The sequence below is a fragment of the Corapipo altera genome, unplaced genomic scaffold (genome assembly GCF_003945725.1).
Source record: "Corapipo altera isolate COAL_440 unplaced genomic scaffold, ASM394572v1 75, whole genome shotgun sequence".
Taxonomy (NCBI): domain Eukaryota; kingdom Metazoa; phylum Chordata; class Aves; order Passeriformes; family Pipridae; genus Corapipo; species Corapipo altera.
The window spans coordinates 10716808-10733305 of record NW_020884887.1 but is presented as its reverse complement, the minus strand read 5'-3'; the positions used below and the strand labels follow the sequence as shown (position 1 = coordinate 10733305).

At 59.9% G+C, this 16498-nt stretch overlaps 1 protein-coding gene across 1 annotated transcript; it reads left to right on the top strand.

Moving 5' to 3' along the window:
* Positions 1–2017: 2017 nt before the first annotated feature.
* Positions 2018–15358, top strand: SYNPO (synaptopodin). The gene is made up of 3 exons (XM_027643510.1): positions 2018–2396; positions 11012–12933; positions 14196–15358. The coding sequence occupies exons 1-3, from the start codon at positions 2018–2020 to the stop codon at positions 14961–14963; spliced, it is 3069 nt and encodes a 1022-aa protein (XP_027499311.1). The 3' UTR covers positions 14964–15358.
* Positions 15359–16498: the final 1140 nt, after the last annotated feature.

Sequence of the window (16498 nt, the reverse complement as noted above, 5' to 3'; positions counted from 1 at the left end):
GCGTGTCCTTGGGGAACACCACTCAGGTCTCACCAAGGAGGGGTTTGCCTGGGGAACACCGGGACTGTGGGTGTTGCTCCCCAGGATATGCCCATTTGCAGAAAGTGCTCCCGAATGGAAAGGGGGCGGCTTTGGAAGATGGTTTTCAGGGAGGTACCAGTTCCCCCAGCAAAGTATCAAAGCAGCTACTGTGTAGGATGGGCTTGAGTTGTGCTGCTCAAGAAACCTGCTCCTTAGGGATAGGGGGAGGGAATGGGAGTGGGGAGATGCAGATCCGCTCCGAGAGGATCTCTGCTGACCTGGGCTGGGCTGGAGATATTTTTGGCAACTTTCTCTTTGTCCTCATTTGAGATAAGCCAGCTCCCTCCAGCTCCCTCCAGCTCCAACAACTTGCCATGTTTCTAAGGAAAGATGTGGGTGGCTTCCTGCAACTATTGGGCCCCCAAATTACGTAAAGAACAGGGTGAGATTCCTTTTTCAGCGAGAAACATTGACATTCTCCCCCCAGGATTTCTTTGCAAATCTGTGTTGAATAATTGCAGCAGAGCAAGGCAGGAGGAAGGATTTCAGAAAGGGCAGATTTCCTTTGGGCATTCTCCAAAAAATGCAGCCTTGTGTTTGGGAAATGCCCAAGTGCCTGCTTTCAAATCTGCCTTCTTTTCCAAAATAACCTTGCTAAGGATGGGAGAAGTTTTGCAGAGAAGCTGTGTTAGCCTTGAGGAAGCTGAAGGCTGTATTCCTACCAGAGCTCAACCTACAATGTTGACCTGGTGCCTTTTCTTATTTCACTGGAAAACCTTGCAATAACTCAGGGAGGGAGTTAGGATGGACAGAAACCTCTTTTCCTCCCCAGCTGGTTGTTGGGCTGGGAAATCCATCGTGATCCGATCCGTGTGCCCTGGGCGCTGTGGGTCTCCAGGCAGCAGAGGGCACTTCCCTGGGACCCAGCCTTGCTGTGAGCAGGGCTGGGTGATGATGTGCTGAGCGGCTGCAAAGGACTCACAGGAATTTCCGTAGGCTGTAACCCATATCCTGTCCTGGGAGTGATGATATCCCCCTCTCCCAGCTGATACCTCATCTGTGTCAGTGCGTGGGTTCGTCATCCAGCAGGATTTATGCTCGACAGGAGGGAAGTGGGTCTGTCTGCTCTTGTCCTGATGCCACATGAGTCACTCAATGGTTAAACCCAGTTTTGTTAGCTGGATGCTGGAAATTTTTCCTTTTTGTTCCTGATAACCCTGACAAACATCCTCAGGGACTGGGTTCTTCCCCGAATGGTCCCAGCTCCAGAGTTGCAATGGTTCCCCAGCACTCACCACCATCAGGGTGTCCATAGCCACCTCTGGGCTGCCAAAGGGAAGGGAGTTGGGCACAGGGCTGCCTTCCCTGGATGCTGTCCCCAGGGTGAGGAGGGATAGATGAGGGACCTGGGGTGATGAGCATGGGGTGGACTTGGGGTGGGGGCCTTTCCAAATGGACTTTGCATCTCAGGTAGTCCTTCTTCATGGGGAGCAGGGCTGGAGCTGGAGCTCAGGCTGAGGTTGTCAGGAGCTGCTCCAATGTCTGGGGCCATAGGAAATCACTGTGTGCACAAGCATCCTCAACACTCCCCCTTCCCTTCACACAGGTCCTTGGATGCTGGTCCTCTGCCTGCAAAAAAAGAGAAATTCCTGCAAAATCCTTCTTGCTGACCTGTGTCCCCTGGCCACATCCCTCCTGTTGGGTCTCTGAAAGTTGCCTGATCCAGTGACATCGTGCCTAGTCCTCCTGCCTGCAAGAGGAGTAAAGCCAAGCTCGTGCCCAGCTCCCTCTGTGTCAGACACTACCCGTGCTCTGAGGGGGGCTGACAGGGAGGATCCAGCCCCCTGGCCATGCGGAGTGGGTTGGCAAGGCTGTGGAGTGCCAGTGAAGGAAAGTGGTGAGGATGCTGAGGGCAAGTCTCCAGCAGTCCTGCCTCCACCCCCAGCCTGGCTGCCCTGTGCCAAGCGAGGCTGAGCAGACAGCCTGTGTCTGTGGGATGGCCGAGGGAGACACTGGCTGTTGGCAGGAGAGGGGGAACAAAGGGGAGCAGAGATGCCGTAAGCTCCAAGGTATTTCTGCTTCAAAGCCAGGGGAGCAGCAGAGATGGACTGGACTCCTGGGAGGCAAGTCAAATGGGAGCTTCCAGAGGGAACCGAGGGAGCCCAGGGAGCTCAATGGGGATGCACCACATCCCACACTGGAGGGCAGCAGCCTGGCCTCGGCAGAAGAGCCTGCAGCCCCCTGCAAGTGCCCTGGCTCTGCCCCAGAGCTGCCTCCCACAGCAGACAGCCCCACAGCCAGCCCCAGCCAGGAGTGGAAAGTGGTAAAGATCCAACGGGTCCTCATCAACCCTGACACTGAGCCAAGGAAATCAGGTAAGAGAAATCCCCTTTGGCCACTGTCCCCCACCCAGAAAGGCACTGCTGTGCTCCTGCTGGGAACACCCAACTCTTCCCAGGGCAGGACCTCTGTTGGGTTAGAGGTCCCAGGCTCCCAGCAGAGCTGCTGGGACTATTTTAGCTCGAGATGATCTCTCTGGCCTTAAAAATAAGGAGGAATCTGTGGCTTTTCTCGGGAGGGGGGTGGGAAGGCAGCAGACAGGTTCCCAGCATCTCTAAGAACTCAACCCATTCCAAAGCAAGGCATGAATGGGGTGGAATTCCCAGCCTTCACGTCAGCCATGGGGCTTGGTGGGACCATACCCAGAGGGGGGTGGTCAGGGCCAGCTCCTGGGGCTCTGCCTGGGACAGGGACACCTCTCCCCTGTCAGCTATGGGTGGCCAAGCATCCCTCATATGGCTTGGGGCCGTTTCTGTCAGCCCCTGGTTTAAAAATTAAGCGCTTTATTTCAGGCCAGTTGGTTCCTACAATGCTCTCTGCCATCGCCTCGCTTCACAGCCTGTGTCACAGCCTGCCATTCCTCTCTACCCGTGACTGTCCCTTCAGACGTGGTGACACAAATACAGGCGCATATCTAGGGTTACTGTGGCTGCTCCCATGCCTGGACCTCCCCACCTCCATGTGGGAGATGCTCCCACAGAACTCATCCTCTTACAGGCCTTGGATCATTTTTAAACACTGCTTCCACCCCTCTTTCTATTTTGCTCCTGCCCAGCTGTTATCTCAGCTGCCACACGGTGCTGAGGCAGGTGTGTCCCTGTCCCCATGGGATGATGTTATTGGATGCTGCTCCTCAGCTCAGAGTGTGGTTTTCCCAAAGCAGCTCCCAGGGTGGGGTGGGACCAGCTGGGGATGCTCGACAGGAAGCCGGTGCCCAGAATCCCTCCCCTGCCTTTTTGCAGGGTCAGACATCCTCCAAACCAGCAGCTCCTGGATGGGACACAGGCTGGGAAGCTCAGCCAAGCCCTTTTGGCTCACGGCTGCCCCAGCAGCATCGTGTTTCAGGGCTCAGCACACAAACCAGATGGACCCAAATAGTCTTCCCATTTCTCACTGCTCTGGGATGGCAGATCTGCGGTGGGGAAAGGTCAGGCCTGACTCTGTCCAGGCTCAGCATTTTCCTAACCCGCGCCGCCATCCAGCACTTTTGCTGCCAGCCTGGAATTTTAAAGTAACTCAACAGGTTTGTTGGAAAGAGTTTGTCTGTCCCGTTTCCTCCCCCTCCAAGTGAGATCACCACCAGCCACTGCCTGCGGGACCCGTCAGACTTTCCAGAGCCTCCAGGCAGGATGTCACTGAGGGTCCTGAGCGCTGGGAGCAGCTCCGAGACCTTGCAGAAAGCCTGCAGGTTTGGGAAAGAGAGGTTTGGTTCAGTGCAGAGGAGGGAGAGAAGGGCAGGTGCCCTTGTAGGTGCTGTCCGAGGCTGTCCCTGCAGCAGGGTGTTTGCAGGAGCATCCCTGGGAGGTGTCAGGGATTTGCTCTTCTTCTCCTTAGCTGGCTGGGGGTACAGGAACTCCCACAACAATCCAGCTTCTGCAGGAGAAAAGGCTGCATCCATCTGCACCCAAAGTGATGCAGGGCTGGCCCTGGGAGCTGGGAGCCAAGTGGGTGCCCCGCCTCGAGCTCTGTGGACCCACCCAGGCGGGTCCCAGGTGCCCCTTTGGTCCCCATCCAGCAGCCCAAGGCCAGGCTGGCTGCTCCCAAATATCCGGCATGGCGGCCCGGACTGGTTGGCACCTCTTGGGGCAGGCTGGGGAGCGCAGGAGCCCCGGGTAGAGGCAGAGGCTGGGAGATGCAGGAGGCAGGACTGGTTTCTCTGTCTGGTGTGCAAATAAACGGAAGGTTTCGCTCCCTGGGGGCTGCCGAGCCAGCGCCAGGCTCCCTCAAAAAACCAGAAAAGCACAAAAAAGCACAGAGGGGCAGGAAGAAAGGAAATTAGAAAGGCAAAAAATCAGGCCAAGAGCTCATCCTGCAGTGTGGACAGGCGCAGGAAGGGGGTGAGGCTGGTCTCACCCGCAGTGCTGCCTGGCAGTGAGGTGCTGGAGGGGAGAGGTGATGCTGGCTCCCCAGGGATCATCTTGCCCTGGACTGTGGTCCCCTCATCACTCGGAGCAGACCACCCCTGGCAGAGGGCTTTCTGTGCTCTTCCCAGGAGATCCTCAGGGCAGTGACACCGGTGCTGGATTTTTGCCCGTCTCCAAGTGCCTCAAACCTTTAGGCACTGGGGAAAACTACAGGAAGGGAAATCCCCACGTCCCCGACAGCGTCTGAAACGTAAGGTGCTGCGGGTCCCCAGCAGTGCTGGGAGGAGGAAAAAGAGGGTAAGAGGATGCTCGGGGCTGGGTAAGAGGAATGTGCAGGGCTGGGAGAGATGGATGCCTCAGGATGAGACAAGGGGATGCCCCGGGGTGAGAAGGGGATGCACAGAGCTGAGTAAGGGGATGCCCCGGGGTGAGAAGGGGATGCACAGAGATGAGTAAGGGGATGCCCCGGATGGGAAGGGGATGTCGCGATTGCTCTCACCCCGCAGCCGGCTCAGGCTGCTCAGGGCAGACCCAACCGGGACGAGAAGCGGCGGAGCAGGGACACCGGGGGCGGCGGGACGGTTGCCGGTGTCGCCGGGGAGGGGGACCCGTCCCGTCCGGTCGGTCGGTCGGTCGGTCGGTCGGGGCGGGCAAGGGCAGGGGCAGTGACGGCGAGACCCGCCAACCCCCGGCCCCGGCCCCCGCCCGCCGCCCCCCCCGGGCCCGCTCCGAGGGCGGAGCTGCCGCAACTTTCCTGCCCGCCGCCTCCTCCCCGGTGCAGTCGGGCTGCGCGGGGCGGCGGCACCGGCACCGGCACCGCGGGTACGGTCGGGCTGGGGGGGCTGGGGGGCAGCGACCGGGGGGCGCCGGGCGGGGGCCGGGGGGGCTGGAGGGTGCAAGTGCAGAAGTGACGGCGGGGAGGGGGAGGTTGGGTGGGCGCGCAGAGGGGAGGGCAGCGCGGGTGCTGGGATCTGGGGGTGTCCGGGGGTGCCGGGCGATGGCAGCGCGCAGGGGGTGCAGAGGGCTCCGGGGGTGCACAGGGGTTCCGGGAGTACATGCTCAGAACCCCCGTGGGTGCTGTGGTGGGCGAGGGGTGAGTGATGGGGGCGCACACACGGCCGGGGCTGAGCAGAGTTTCTCTCTAGGAATGAGCGGGGCAGGTGTCGGTTCCCTCTGCCCGCAGCCGGGTGTCCGATGTGGGGCGTGGGAGGCACAGCAAGGAAACACGGGGGCATGTGGGGGGATGTGGGGGGTCCCCCTGGGGCAGGGTCGCACCTCCCAGCTCTGCAGGACGTCTTCCCAGGCGATGTCCCCTGCCCCCTACGATGGGGACATGATCTCCCCTGGCCATGCCACCCATGTTGGGGACACGAGGTCTGTCCCTCGGCTTGGCAGCCAGTAGGATGGATCCCTTACGGATTGTGCAAGGGACAGGCAAAGTCCCCGTTTCGTTCCACTCCCCTCCCGGCTCTGTCCACCCGACAGGGACACACCGAGCCTTTTGACCTTCTCTCGCCAGACCAGCGCTGCTGGTTCGGGGCACCAGCCTGGTGGGGCTGTCACTGGGTCCTGGCAGCCTGGAATGGGTCACAGCGAGTTCAAGCACCAGCGGGCACAGTGGGGCTGAGACCCCAGGCAGGATAGGGGCCCTGGGGTACCTGGCCATAGGACGGGCTGGCTCTGCTGCACTCTGGATGGATGGGTGTCAGGGCAGCCAGGAGGAGGTCTGCCTGGCTCCAGCCCCCTTTTCCAAAGCTAAAAGCTTAGTTTTTGGCCAGCTAGGAGAAGGTGCATCCTCCACTTTTGCAGTGCAACAGCCTCTTCTTGCCCAGTGTGGGTGCGTGCAGGGCTGAGGCTGCTCACTGCACCCCTCCAGGAAGTGGGGGTGGGCAGGGGCAGCCTGCCCCCATTCAAACTTAACCCCACCACCCTCTTCTCCTCCTCCTGGGTGGGAGATGGGTGCCCCAGGATTCGCTGCTTGGAGACTGTGGGGCCATTTCAGTAGGATTTGGGTGCTGGCTGGGTGCCGGGGGGAACATGGGGAGGCAAACAGCTCCAAATCCAGCAAAGCCCTTGTGAACAGAGCACAGGGAAAACTTGCAAGCGCATTGAATTTTCTCTCTGTGCCAGATTTTGTCTCTGGCAAAGGCGCCTGTCAGGAGAGGCCCAGCTCAGAGCGTCCTGCCAGGCGGGCAAGGTTGGTCCCACCACGGCACCCACTGCCTGAGCCAGAGCTTTTTGGGTCTGAAGGGCCAGAGTGGGTAAAAACTTCATGGAGGTGTTATATCTGGGGTATAGGAGGGTGGGAAGCTGGGAGTGAGGCAGAAAATTGTCATCTTTTTATCCATATGTTTGAATCATATACGTTTCTAGCTAGCTCGACTGCCTGTCTGTGCTACCCACCGTGTTTTCCTAGCAGTAGATTATTTGGGATAACTCTGGGAGCTGGAGGGAAGTGCGTGCTCGGACTTAAATGTGTGTGAGTTGGTGCACATTGCAAAAAATCCTGCACAGCTGTAGCTGGGGCAAAGGGCCAGTTGGCTGCTCTGCCAAAAAACCTGCTTACATTTCCTCGGTGTCCAAAGCCCTCAATGTTTGGGTGAAAACACTGGATCTCCCCTCCCCAGAATGCCCGGCTGTGAATGTTTGTTGGGGTTCATGGCAGGTGACACAGCACCAGGTCCCTCTGGAGGTGGGGTGTGTCTTGGTTTCGCTCCTGGTTTTCCCAGTGAGATTTTGTTGGCAAGATGCACCATTTGGGTTGACCCACAGCAGGCAAGGAACTTTTGAAAAGGGGGGAAAGCACCTGCTGGTTATGGATGGTGAGTGGTGTACTGTGCAAAGGAGGGTTTGGGGTTTCTGATCTGTGTTCTGCCGGTGGGTGGTCTGGTGGGATGCCCTGAGCATGGCCAAGATGGGCTGAGCATCCAAACTCGGAGCAGGCTAGGGACAGAGTGAAGACTTTGGAGTCACCTGCCAGCTGGTGACTCCAAGATTTCACATGGCCTGTTATATTCTGCTGGTCCCACTGGGACTTGGGTACCTCTTGGCTTCTCCATACAAGGACTTCTCACCATGCACAGCTTCCAAGTCACTGTTTTCTTTCCTGTGACATCCCAGCCACATTGAGGTCATCAACTTCCACTGAATCTGTCAGTTCAGCAGGCCCTGGAGTATCTCCCCTTCCTGAAATTTGGGTCCAAATCCTCATTCCATTCCAGCTCTTGGAGTCCATCTCAGGGCAGGATAGGCCACAAGCTATGTCTGATACATCTTCACCTTCATTTGGGGTCAAATGGTGACTCCTGCCTTTCCTGGGTGGACTTCAGACATTCTGCAGTAGCACCATTCAGGGGGATCCATCCTTTGCATGGAAAGGTGAGCTGGAAGGAATTTTTTTTCCCCATCTGGCCAGGAAGGGAGAGCAACAAAAATGCCTTTCATCACCTTCATCATCCTCGCTCTGGGGGAGAGAGCACAGTATGTGCTGTGGGAAGGATGACTGACAGCTTGGTAAGAAGCTGTTAAGCCCTGCACTTGGGGGATATTCTGGAAGTCACCCCTGGAGCAATGGAAAACCTATGGAGCAAGTGCCTATATAAACATATAGACAGAGATCTATAGGCTCCTCTGGCTGGAATTGATGTGTGTTGAACTGGAATAGCACTTGGGGTGCTCACATGTGCCAAGAGTCCAGCAGCTGTGCAGGGCACAGGGAGTGTGTCCTTCTCCAGCATCCCTGGACCACAGGCGACCAAACATGGACCCTGTGTGGGAAAAAAGAATTGGAGAGGGCTGGTGGTGCTCACTGTGTTGGAAGATTTGGAGGGGGGATATGTTTGCATCCTGAAGGACAGTGTCATGGCAAGTACAGTGGGAAGGAAGGAAGCATGGAAGAGCACAAGAAGAGCCTGTCATGCTTCAGATTTTGGACTGGACTCCAGTTAATGGGCGGAAACCCCAGTGCTGCACGAGCCCCCGGTGCCCTTGGACACACATAGTTTTATTTTCACCTCCTCCCCACGCTGCTCCAGCAGCCCCACACCCCTCCTCCTCCTCCTCCCCAGCACCTGGACATTCTCAGCGAGCTCAGCTCCCTTACACCTGCCTGGGGCTGGGGAAAGGAACCAGCCAGGCTCCCAGCTGGCAGGGGATGGTAGGGAAGGAGCATGGGAAACATCATGGCTGGGAGGGGAGCGAGGGGTGCAGGAGCTGCCCCAGGTGGCAGGACCCCTCCAGCAGGGATAAAGGCTCTCACACTGGGATGAATAACCTAATCCCACAGCTCAGGCTGGAGCAGGGAAGGGAGATCTCTGCAATTTCCTCTAGACTGCCAGAGGCTTTGGTGCTCTCCATCCGTGTGATAAAAATTGAATGTGAAGAGCAATTCTTAACCCCAGCATCCTTCGTAGTATCCTGAGGGATTAATTTCCAGTGGACTCGGGTGGACCAGCCCAGGAATGGTGGATGCTGGCTGGGCAGGGGCAAAGAGGCTGCTGGAAGAGTGGAGGGGTGCATACAGATAGGAATGGATTCTAGATAGAGGATTTCAGGTGGGGAACTCCACCCTGCAGCACATCCTGGCCCAGAGTGATGCCCATGCCTGGGATGGGGATACCTGGGGGCAAAATCCCAGGGGACAAATCTCAGTGTTGGTCCTGGCTACGTGGGAGTGTATCTAGCAGCTAGTCCAAGCAGGGAGGGGCTGGCCAAGAGCTGAGTCATCCCTCCAGCACGGAGGAGATCCCCCTGGGCCCCTCCATTGCTGTTAAAAGGCAGTAGCAGGAGCGAGAGGCTGCGAAATGGCTCCGCCGAGAGCTCGGCTTCTTAGGCAGCCCTGGCCTCCGAGGGAGTGGGGATGCTCAGCTCGGAGCACGAAACCCGCAGACATCTGGAGCCTGTGGCTTGTTTCTCAACGGCTCCTTGGCCGTATTTCTGCTCCGTTTCGGAGATAAAGGCGGCGAGGGTGACCCCGCGGCGCGGGGCCCGCGGTGCTGGCTGCCCTCCAGCCAGCCCGGCCGGAGGAAACCGCGGCCCCGCTCTGCGCCGCCGCCAAAGCAAACAGAAACGGGGCGTTGAACAATGCCGGGCGCGAACCGGGGGGGATGATGGCCACCGGCATCGCCCCTGTGGACGGGCTCCTCATCTCCGGGAGAGTTTCCACTGGCATCTCCGCCTCCTCTGCCCTGTGCCCAGCCAAAACCCTCCTGTCAGGCAGCCTGAAGGCTTCATCCAGGGCATCCTGCACACCTTAGCGGTGTGTAGGGACTTGATGGGTGTTGAGGGAGGTAGGAGGGTAGGAGGAAGAAGAGGTGCCCAGCTTCTAAGAGCCCTCCTGCTTACCGTGGGCTTGCTGGAAGGATTTGGCTTAGTCATCTATCCCTTCCCTCGCTGGTAGGCTGAGCCACTGCTGAAAATATCCTGGAAGGCTCCCAAGCGGCACAGAAGGCAAGAAAATCAGAAACACATGAAGGAAGAGAAGATGGGAAGGGATGGGATGGGAAGGGAAGGGGAGCAGGGCTTGGGGCAGGCTGGCCACCCACCTCCCCGCTGAGGCCGGAGCAGGGACACCCATCACAGCCATCCTGGCAGCTTTTGGAGGGGGGCTGCACCCCTGGTGGGTGTGGCTGTGATGCTGATGGTCGGCACTGGAGTCCGTGCCCAGCAGTGGCCTTGTCAGGTCTGAGGACACTGCCCTTCCCACGGGCACTTTGGAGTGAGCTCGTAGGAAATTGCTCACCCTGAGAAAATGTGTTCCCGGCAGCTCCACATCCTCTCAGTCTTCGGGAAGGGCTGGTGCCCTGACCTTTGGCCAGCACAGGAGAAGCCCAGCGGCACTCGGCTGCTCGCCATGGGGTTTGTGCCAGGCTTTTAGCACGTTGTTTTTAGCACTTGTGTTGAGTCCTGAGGTGGGAGGGTGGCTCCTTGCTGTGTCAGTGTCTGTGTCCAGCTGGTCAGAATCTGCACAGCTTCTGTCAGCTGCTGCCATCTCGTGTTGCTCCGTGCATCAATCCCCCAATGGACTGGCCCCCAGCCTTGCCATGAGGTCATGGCAGGCTGGCATCTCCCTGCTGACCTCAGATTTATTTTGGGGCTCAGAATGGCGGGATTTGGGGTGAGGGTCTGAGGGAGACACACACACACTGGCATCTTCCCTGCCCACTACCTCCACAAGCCAGGGCCAAAGCCATGTGATCTGCAACCAGAGACCTGCCGAGCCCTCAGAGAAATCCCATAAGGTCACCATGGTGGGTGCACAGAGCCCAGATGGAATATGGGGTGGGATAGGAGGAAAGGTCCTGAGTGTCCCTATGTGTCCCTTGGGCTTTCCCATCTGTCCCAGCATCCTGGTGGGGTGCTGGGCTGGGTCCCTACCACCCCTGAACTGTGCTATCACCCCCATGCACCCCAGCCCCAGAGCATCTCTCCTGCCTTCCCCAAGCTGCCAGGAAAGGAGTTGGAACGCCAGAGGATACCTGGAGGAAGGGCTACCAGTCCTGGGCAGGGAGGGCTGAGACCCCACATCCACACTGAGCCCTCCTAACCCCTCTCTCCCTTCTGTTCAGGTCTCTCCCGCAGCGCCAGCCTCTCGGAGAAGGAGCTGAAGGAGGCGAAGGCGCGGAGCCAGAGGATCGCGGCACAGCTCACCACGGCGCCCGGCCCCAGCTCCAAGGGCGTCCTGCTCTTCCACCGCCGCAGGCAGCGCGTCGACGGGCTCACGGGGGCTGGGAATGGCGGGGGGCTGCTGCTGAGCCCCGCGCCCCAGCCCCGGCAAGCGGCCATGGAGGAGGGCGAGGGGCAGGGGATGAAGGCGGAGCCTGACCAGCCCGGCAACCCGGGAGAGAGGATGCGGGCAAATGCACCCGCATGCCAGGAGCCACCTGCTGAAGCCCAGCAGGTCCCACTCAGCGTCTACCTGAAGGAGAACATGGCATCAGCCACCACCAATGGCGTGCAGGAGCAGGTGGCCAGTGGGATGGAGAGAGGGATGGAGGGGCTCGGGGATGCAGGAGCCCCTGCGGGGCTAAGCATGGCACCTGTTGCCCTGCCACAGCACACTGAGGAGGAGAAAAACATTGACGTGCCCAGTGAGGTGCCCGGTGAGGTGCCCAGTGAGGTGCCCAGTGCGCCAGCGGGGACAGCCACAGGGATGGCATCCCCAGGTGGCCAGCAGCAGAACGGGGTGCAGGGCCGGCAGTACTACGAGGTCCATCTCACCCTGGCCAAGCCCAAGCCTGTGAAGAACAGGACAGCCAGACCCTTCGGCACCCAGGTGTCCCCCACCAGCAGCCAGCCAGCGGAGGAACCCCCTGCCCCAGAGCTGCCCCCGCCGCCCACCTATGCGGAGACCCTCAGCAGCCCCCCACCGCTCACCCGTGTCCGCTCCCCCCCTGCCTACTCGGCCCTGTACCCCTCTCAGGAGCAGAAGATGCTGCCGGGTCCCCTCCTGGGCTGTGGGGTGAGTGGACCAAACCCCTTGCCCAAAACGGGGATCCTGGAGGAGTCAGCTGCCCGGAGAGGAAGCAGAAAGTCCATGTTCACCTTTGTGGAGAAGCCAAAACTAGGCCCCAATCCTGACCTGCTGGACCTGGTTCAGAGTGCAGACAGCAGGAAGAAGCAGAAAGATCAGGGAGAGCCCAGTGCAGAGGATGAGCCCTTCGTCCTTGGGGCTGAAGCTGCCAACTTTGTCCCCAACAGTGCATCCAGGAGTGGGCACCACCTCCCGCCAGCTGAGGATGCTCCGGCATGGTCCTCCTGCCTCAAGTCTCCCACCATCCAGCCCAAGCAGAAGCCACAGCCCAGCCACATCCTCAGTGAAGCGAGAGGGAAGGGGGCCGAGCTCTTTGCCCGCCGGCAGTCCAGGATGGAGAAGTTCATCATTGAGGCTCCCTCCCAGCCTGAGCTGCTGCGGTGCCCATCGCCCACCATGTCTCTGCCTCCCTCCTGGAAATATGACAACAACGCTTACCTGTCACCCATGGTCTCCAGACGCCCCTCCAAGAGTCCCTCCAGGCCCTCCAAAACCCCCCCTGCGTCTCTGTATGGCAACAACCTGATGGAGAATGAGGTCTCCCAGAAGGAGCTGGAGATCTCCAAGCACCAACCCTACCAGCTCCAGTCCTCTCTCTTCATCCTCTCCCCATCTAAGGGGCCATCAAGGTCCATGCCCCAGGAGATGCCTCCACCCAGACCCTCTCTTCCAGACGCCTACCCCTACCCCCAGCAAGCCTCCTGCCCGACCTCTCCATTGCCTCCTTCCCCTGTTTGGCATCCCCCCGTCATGCCCAGTGCTGGCCAGACCACCTCCAGCCCCTTCCCTGGCACTGCCGGGGCTCTGCCCCTGACTCACGAGAGCCGTGCCAGTCCCGGAGCCCCGGCTGAGGTGCTCCTGGCCTCCCCATGCCGCCTGCTGCCGCCCCGGGGGAAGGCAGGCTTCCAGGCACCCCGGCCCTCCTACTCCACCAGGAATGCCGGCATCGAGCCCCAGGTGTGGAAACCTTCTTTTTATTACAAGTAGTGGTGGCAGAGAGAAAAACAAGGGGGTCGTAGGCTGAGTCTTCCCTAACTGCTCATGGGAGCACCAAAAGCCAAACCAACCGAAAAAAAAGGGGGTAAAAAGAAAAGGAAATAGAAGAAAGAAGTGGCTGGGAGGCTGCAGTGCTGGGATAGTGGGTGGCAGGCACTGCTGAGCCCCCAGTGAAATGGGAGCTGAGGAGCCCCGGGGAGGCAGCAGGAGTTGGGGCATAGAGCCCACAGGATCCCAAACAGCCATCAGGAGCCTGCCTGTGCTGCCAGGGGGCTGACGGTGCTTTCTCTCTTCTCTCATCTGGAAACTGTACAGAGCATCGCACCTCTGGCTCCCTCCTTTCCTCACCTCCCTCCTTTCCAGCGCTCAGAGCTCTGCCTGCTCATCTGCATCCCCTCTGTCCTGCGGCTCCTCTCGGCCTCCTACCAAAGCAAACCTGGAGGGGACACCCCACCTTTCCACCTCACTGTGCCTGCTCCTGGTTCTTCTGCTGCTCCTTCAGGATCTGTCCTCATTTGCTTCCTCACTGTGGAGGAAGAGCTGCATCCCTCGGGAACAGTAAAGTCCTGTGGTGCCAGGACAAGGGACACTGTGGAGTGCCAGTCCCTCCCTGGGCTCAGTGCTGGAGCTGGGGTGGGCGATGCTGTGTGGCATGGCTGGAAGCAAGGATGTGCTGGGATGAGGAGGGTGGTGAGGGTAGAGCTGCCTGGGGCTCGTGGCCCAGCCGTGCTTCTGCCCATCCCTCACTCCCATCACTCTCCCCACGGTGCCAAGTTACCTTTTGACTGTGCTTTTATTTCTCCTGCATTTTTCTTTTTTCCCCCTCTTTCTGAATACACTCTCTGCGCTGTCACACCTGACTCTTCTCTTTTCTGCTGTCTGGGGAGCAGTGCCGGGCAATGGACACCTGGGGTCTCCGAGCATCCCCAGAGGGAGGCTTTAGGAAGCTGCAGGTAGTGAGAGGGCCTGGGACGTATTTTGGGCAAGGAGGATTAATAGCAGGCTCAGCCTGCCCCGACCTCCTTGACAGGCAAGGAGGCGAAGAGTCAAATGCGTTTGGGGGAGCCCTTGCAGGGGTGCCATGCACGAGGAGGCATCCCCAGCTCCTGTAGGGCTGAGCCAGCATGACTCTTACCCTGGCACCCCTCCTGTCGCTGTCCCCCTGCTCTGTCCCTTCGTCTCCCCGAGTGGGGGTCACTAACCCGCTCTCTGTCCCTCTCCAGGACAGGCGGTCATCCCTCCCTGCATCGCCCACCTGGACGCCCCGGCTGGCGCGGCGCCCGGGCAGCCTGGACGGCTGGGCCAGCCCGGCCTCGGTGCCCGAACTGGATGAGGGGCCTCCCATGTCACCTCCATGGAGCGAGAGGTCCCTGTCCCCGCTGCGGCAGGACGCGGACCCCCGGGCCAGCCGGCAGATGCAAGCGCGGCTCGCCAGGAACATCATCAACGCTGCCCGCAGGAAGAGCTCCTCTCCCAAAGCCGTGGGGCTGGAGGGCTCCCGGCCCTTCACCCCCATCTCCGCCGGTCCCCCCAGCCTGCCCCAGTCCCCTCGGCTGGGGCCCAGAGCGCCGGCACTGCAGGCTGCCAGCAGCTTGCTGGGGAGCCTGGGCAGCCCCTCGCCCACCCACAAAAGCCCCTTGCGATCGCCCCGGCCAGGCAGCCCCCAGTTCTGTGCCTCCCCCGGCATGCCCCGAGCCGCCTGGGCAGAGGGTCGCCGGCTCCTGCTGCCACCCAGCACGTCCTCCTGCCCCGTCCCCAGGCTGTCCCCCATCCCCAAGAGCCCCCTGCCATCCCCCGTGGTGGGCGGGCGATGCCCAGCCAAGCGCTGCACCTCCCGGTCCCCGACAGACTCGGACGTCTCCCTCGACTCCGAAGACTCGGGGACCAAGAGCCCGGGAATCCACAGCTTCAACCTCTGTCCCCGGGGCTGGACAGGCAGCCTGCGGCTGAAGACGGGGGGTCTGCCCTCGGGGGCCCCTTGCACCTCCTAGATGAGCCAGCCCCAGCCAAACCACCCCCTTCCTGGACCTGTCAGCCTGGGTGATGCCACCCGCTGACCCCCCACACCGGGAACACCCCAACCCTCGGGGCTGAGGTCCCCAAAAAACAATGTCCCTGCAGAGCTGCCGCAGTCCCTCGGTGTGCCAGCAGGGTCAGGTGCCTCCTGCTCGCCCGCCATCCCGTGGCCCTGCTCTATTTTTACCACCCTAACCTTTCTGGGCAGGACTGCGTGATCAGCATGCATGAGCAGGCAGTGGGGAGAGCCAGCCCTCTCCCTCAGCAGTCCCTGCCCACCAGCCATCCCCCTCCCACATAGCCAGGATGGGATGGACTCGGTGGTCCCCTGTGAGCCCCCTGTCCCCAGCTCCCAGGTGTTACCCTGGGGTATCACTGCAGCTCTGCTTTGCTGGGGTGGCACAGCTACCATATCCAGCAGGGATGGGCAGTGTGCCATGACCAGTCACTCCCAGCCTCCAGAACTATCCAGTTTCAACTGAAACCAGATTCTGGGGAGGAAAAGTTATTTTTTTTATTCCACCTCCCCAGTTCTTCATTGCTTTTTTTTTACTTTAGACTCCTCAAAGAAATTCTCCCAAATCCTTCCTTCCCTGGTGACCAAAACGAGCCATAGTTATTTATTGCCACGTCAAGGGGACTGTTTATAGGTGCCCTCCTGTCCTCCCCAAACAAAGAAGTACAGCCCCATCCTGTACCTGTCACTGTCCCCATCCCCAGGTTCACCCCATCCTAATCCTCACCCTGGCAGGATGGAGGCACACACAGGAACCGATGGGCTCTGAGGCAGCCAGGGCAGGTGGGAAGAGATGGGGGCTGTGGGGGGCTGAAGGAAGTGGTGCATGTTGCAGAGGGTTTGAAGGAGGTGTCAGCACAGGAGAGTGTCCCCATGGGGACAAGTTGGTGTCCCCGCACCTTGATGAGACCAGCACTGGAAAAGAGTTTGAGTTTGGGCTGCCAGAGCTCTGACACGTTTCCATTCAGGGAGCCCCGGTCACTCCTTCCCATTCCCCAGGACACACTGTTGGAGCCAGTCCATCCCTGTTCCCTGGAGTACCTCCACCCTGCAGTCCGTTCTTCCTGGAACACAGCCCCCCATTCCAGGACATATCTCCCACCCTCACTCCACCAGCCACCATAACCCGCCTTCACCACACCGCTGTATACCCAGCTCAGAAATAAACTGCCTTTATCCCACCCAGCCTAGCTCTGATCTGTCCCCGAGGTGGCCTGGGAACACATGGCACATGGGCACCTCCTGCTGCTGCTACGCGCCCACCATCCCTGTCCCCAGGGGTCAGCCCTGCTCTGTACCAGGGTGACAGCATCCCCATCCCCGTGGGTCAGCCCTGCTCCATGCTGGGGTGACAGGTCCTGGTCCCCAAGGGTCACAACCCTGCTTCACGCCAGGGTGATGGCATCCTCATCCCCGTGGGTCAGACCTGTCCCGTGCTGGGGTGACGGCATCCCGGTCCCCAAGGGTCACAGCCCTGCTCCGCCCCCTTTCTCA

What these genes read in the sequence shown, in the direction of transcription:
- SYNPO (XM_027643510.1), top strand. Translation starts at nt 2,018, where the DNA reads ATGGCCGAGGGAGACACTGGCTGTTGGCAGGAGAGGGGGAACAAAGGG. An exon ending in CACTGAGCCAAGGAAATCAG is followed by an intron (nt 2,397 to 11,011) that starts GTAAGAGAAATC and finishes CCTTCTGTTCAG; the next exon opens with GTCTCTCCCGCAGCGCCAGC. An exon ending in ATGCCGGCATCGAGCCCCAG is followed by an intron (nt 12,934 to 14,195) that starts GTGTGGAAACCT and finishes GTCCCTCTCCAG; the next exon opens with GACAGGCGGTCATCCCTCCC.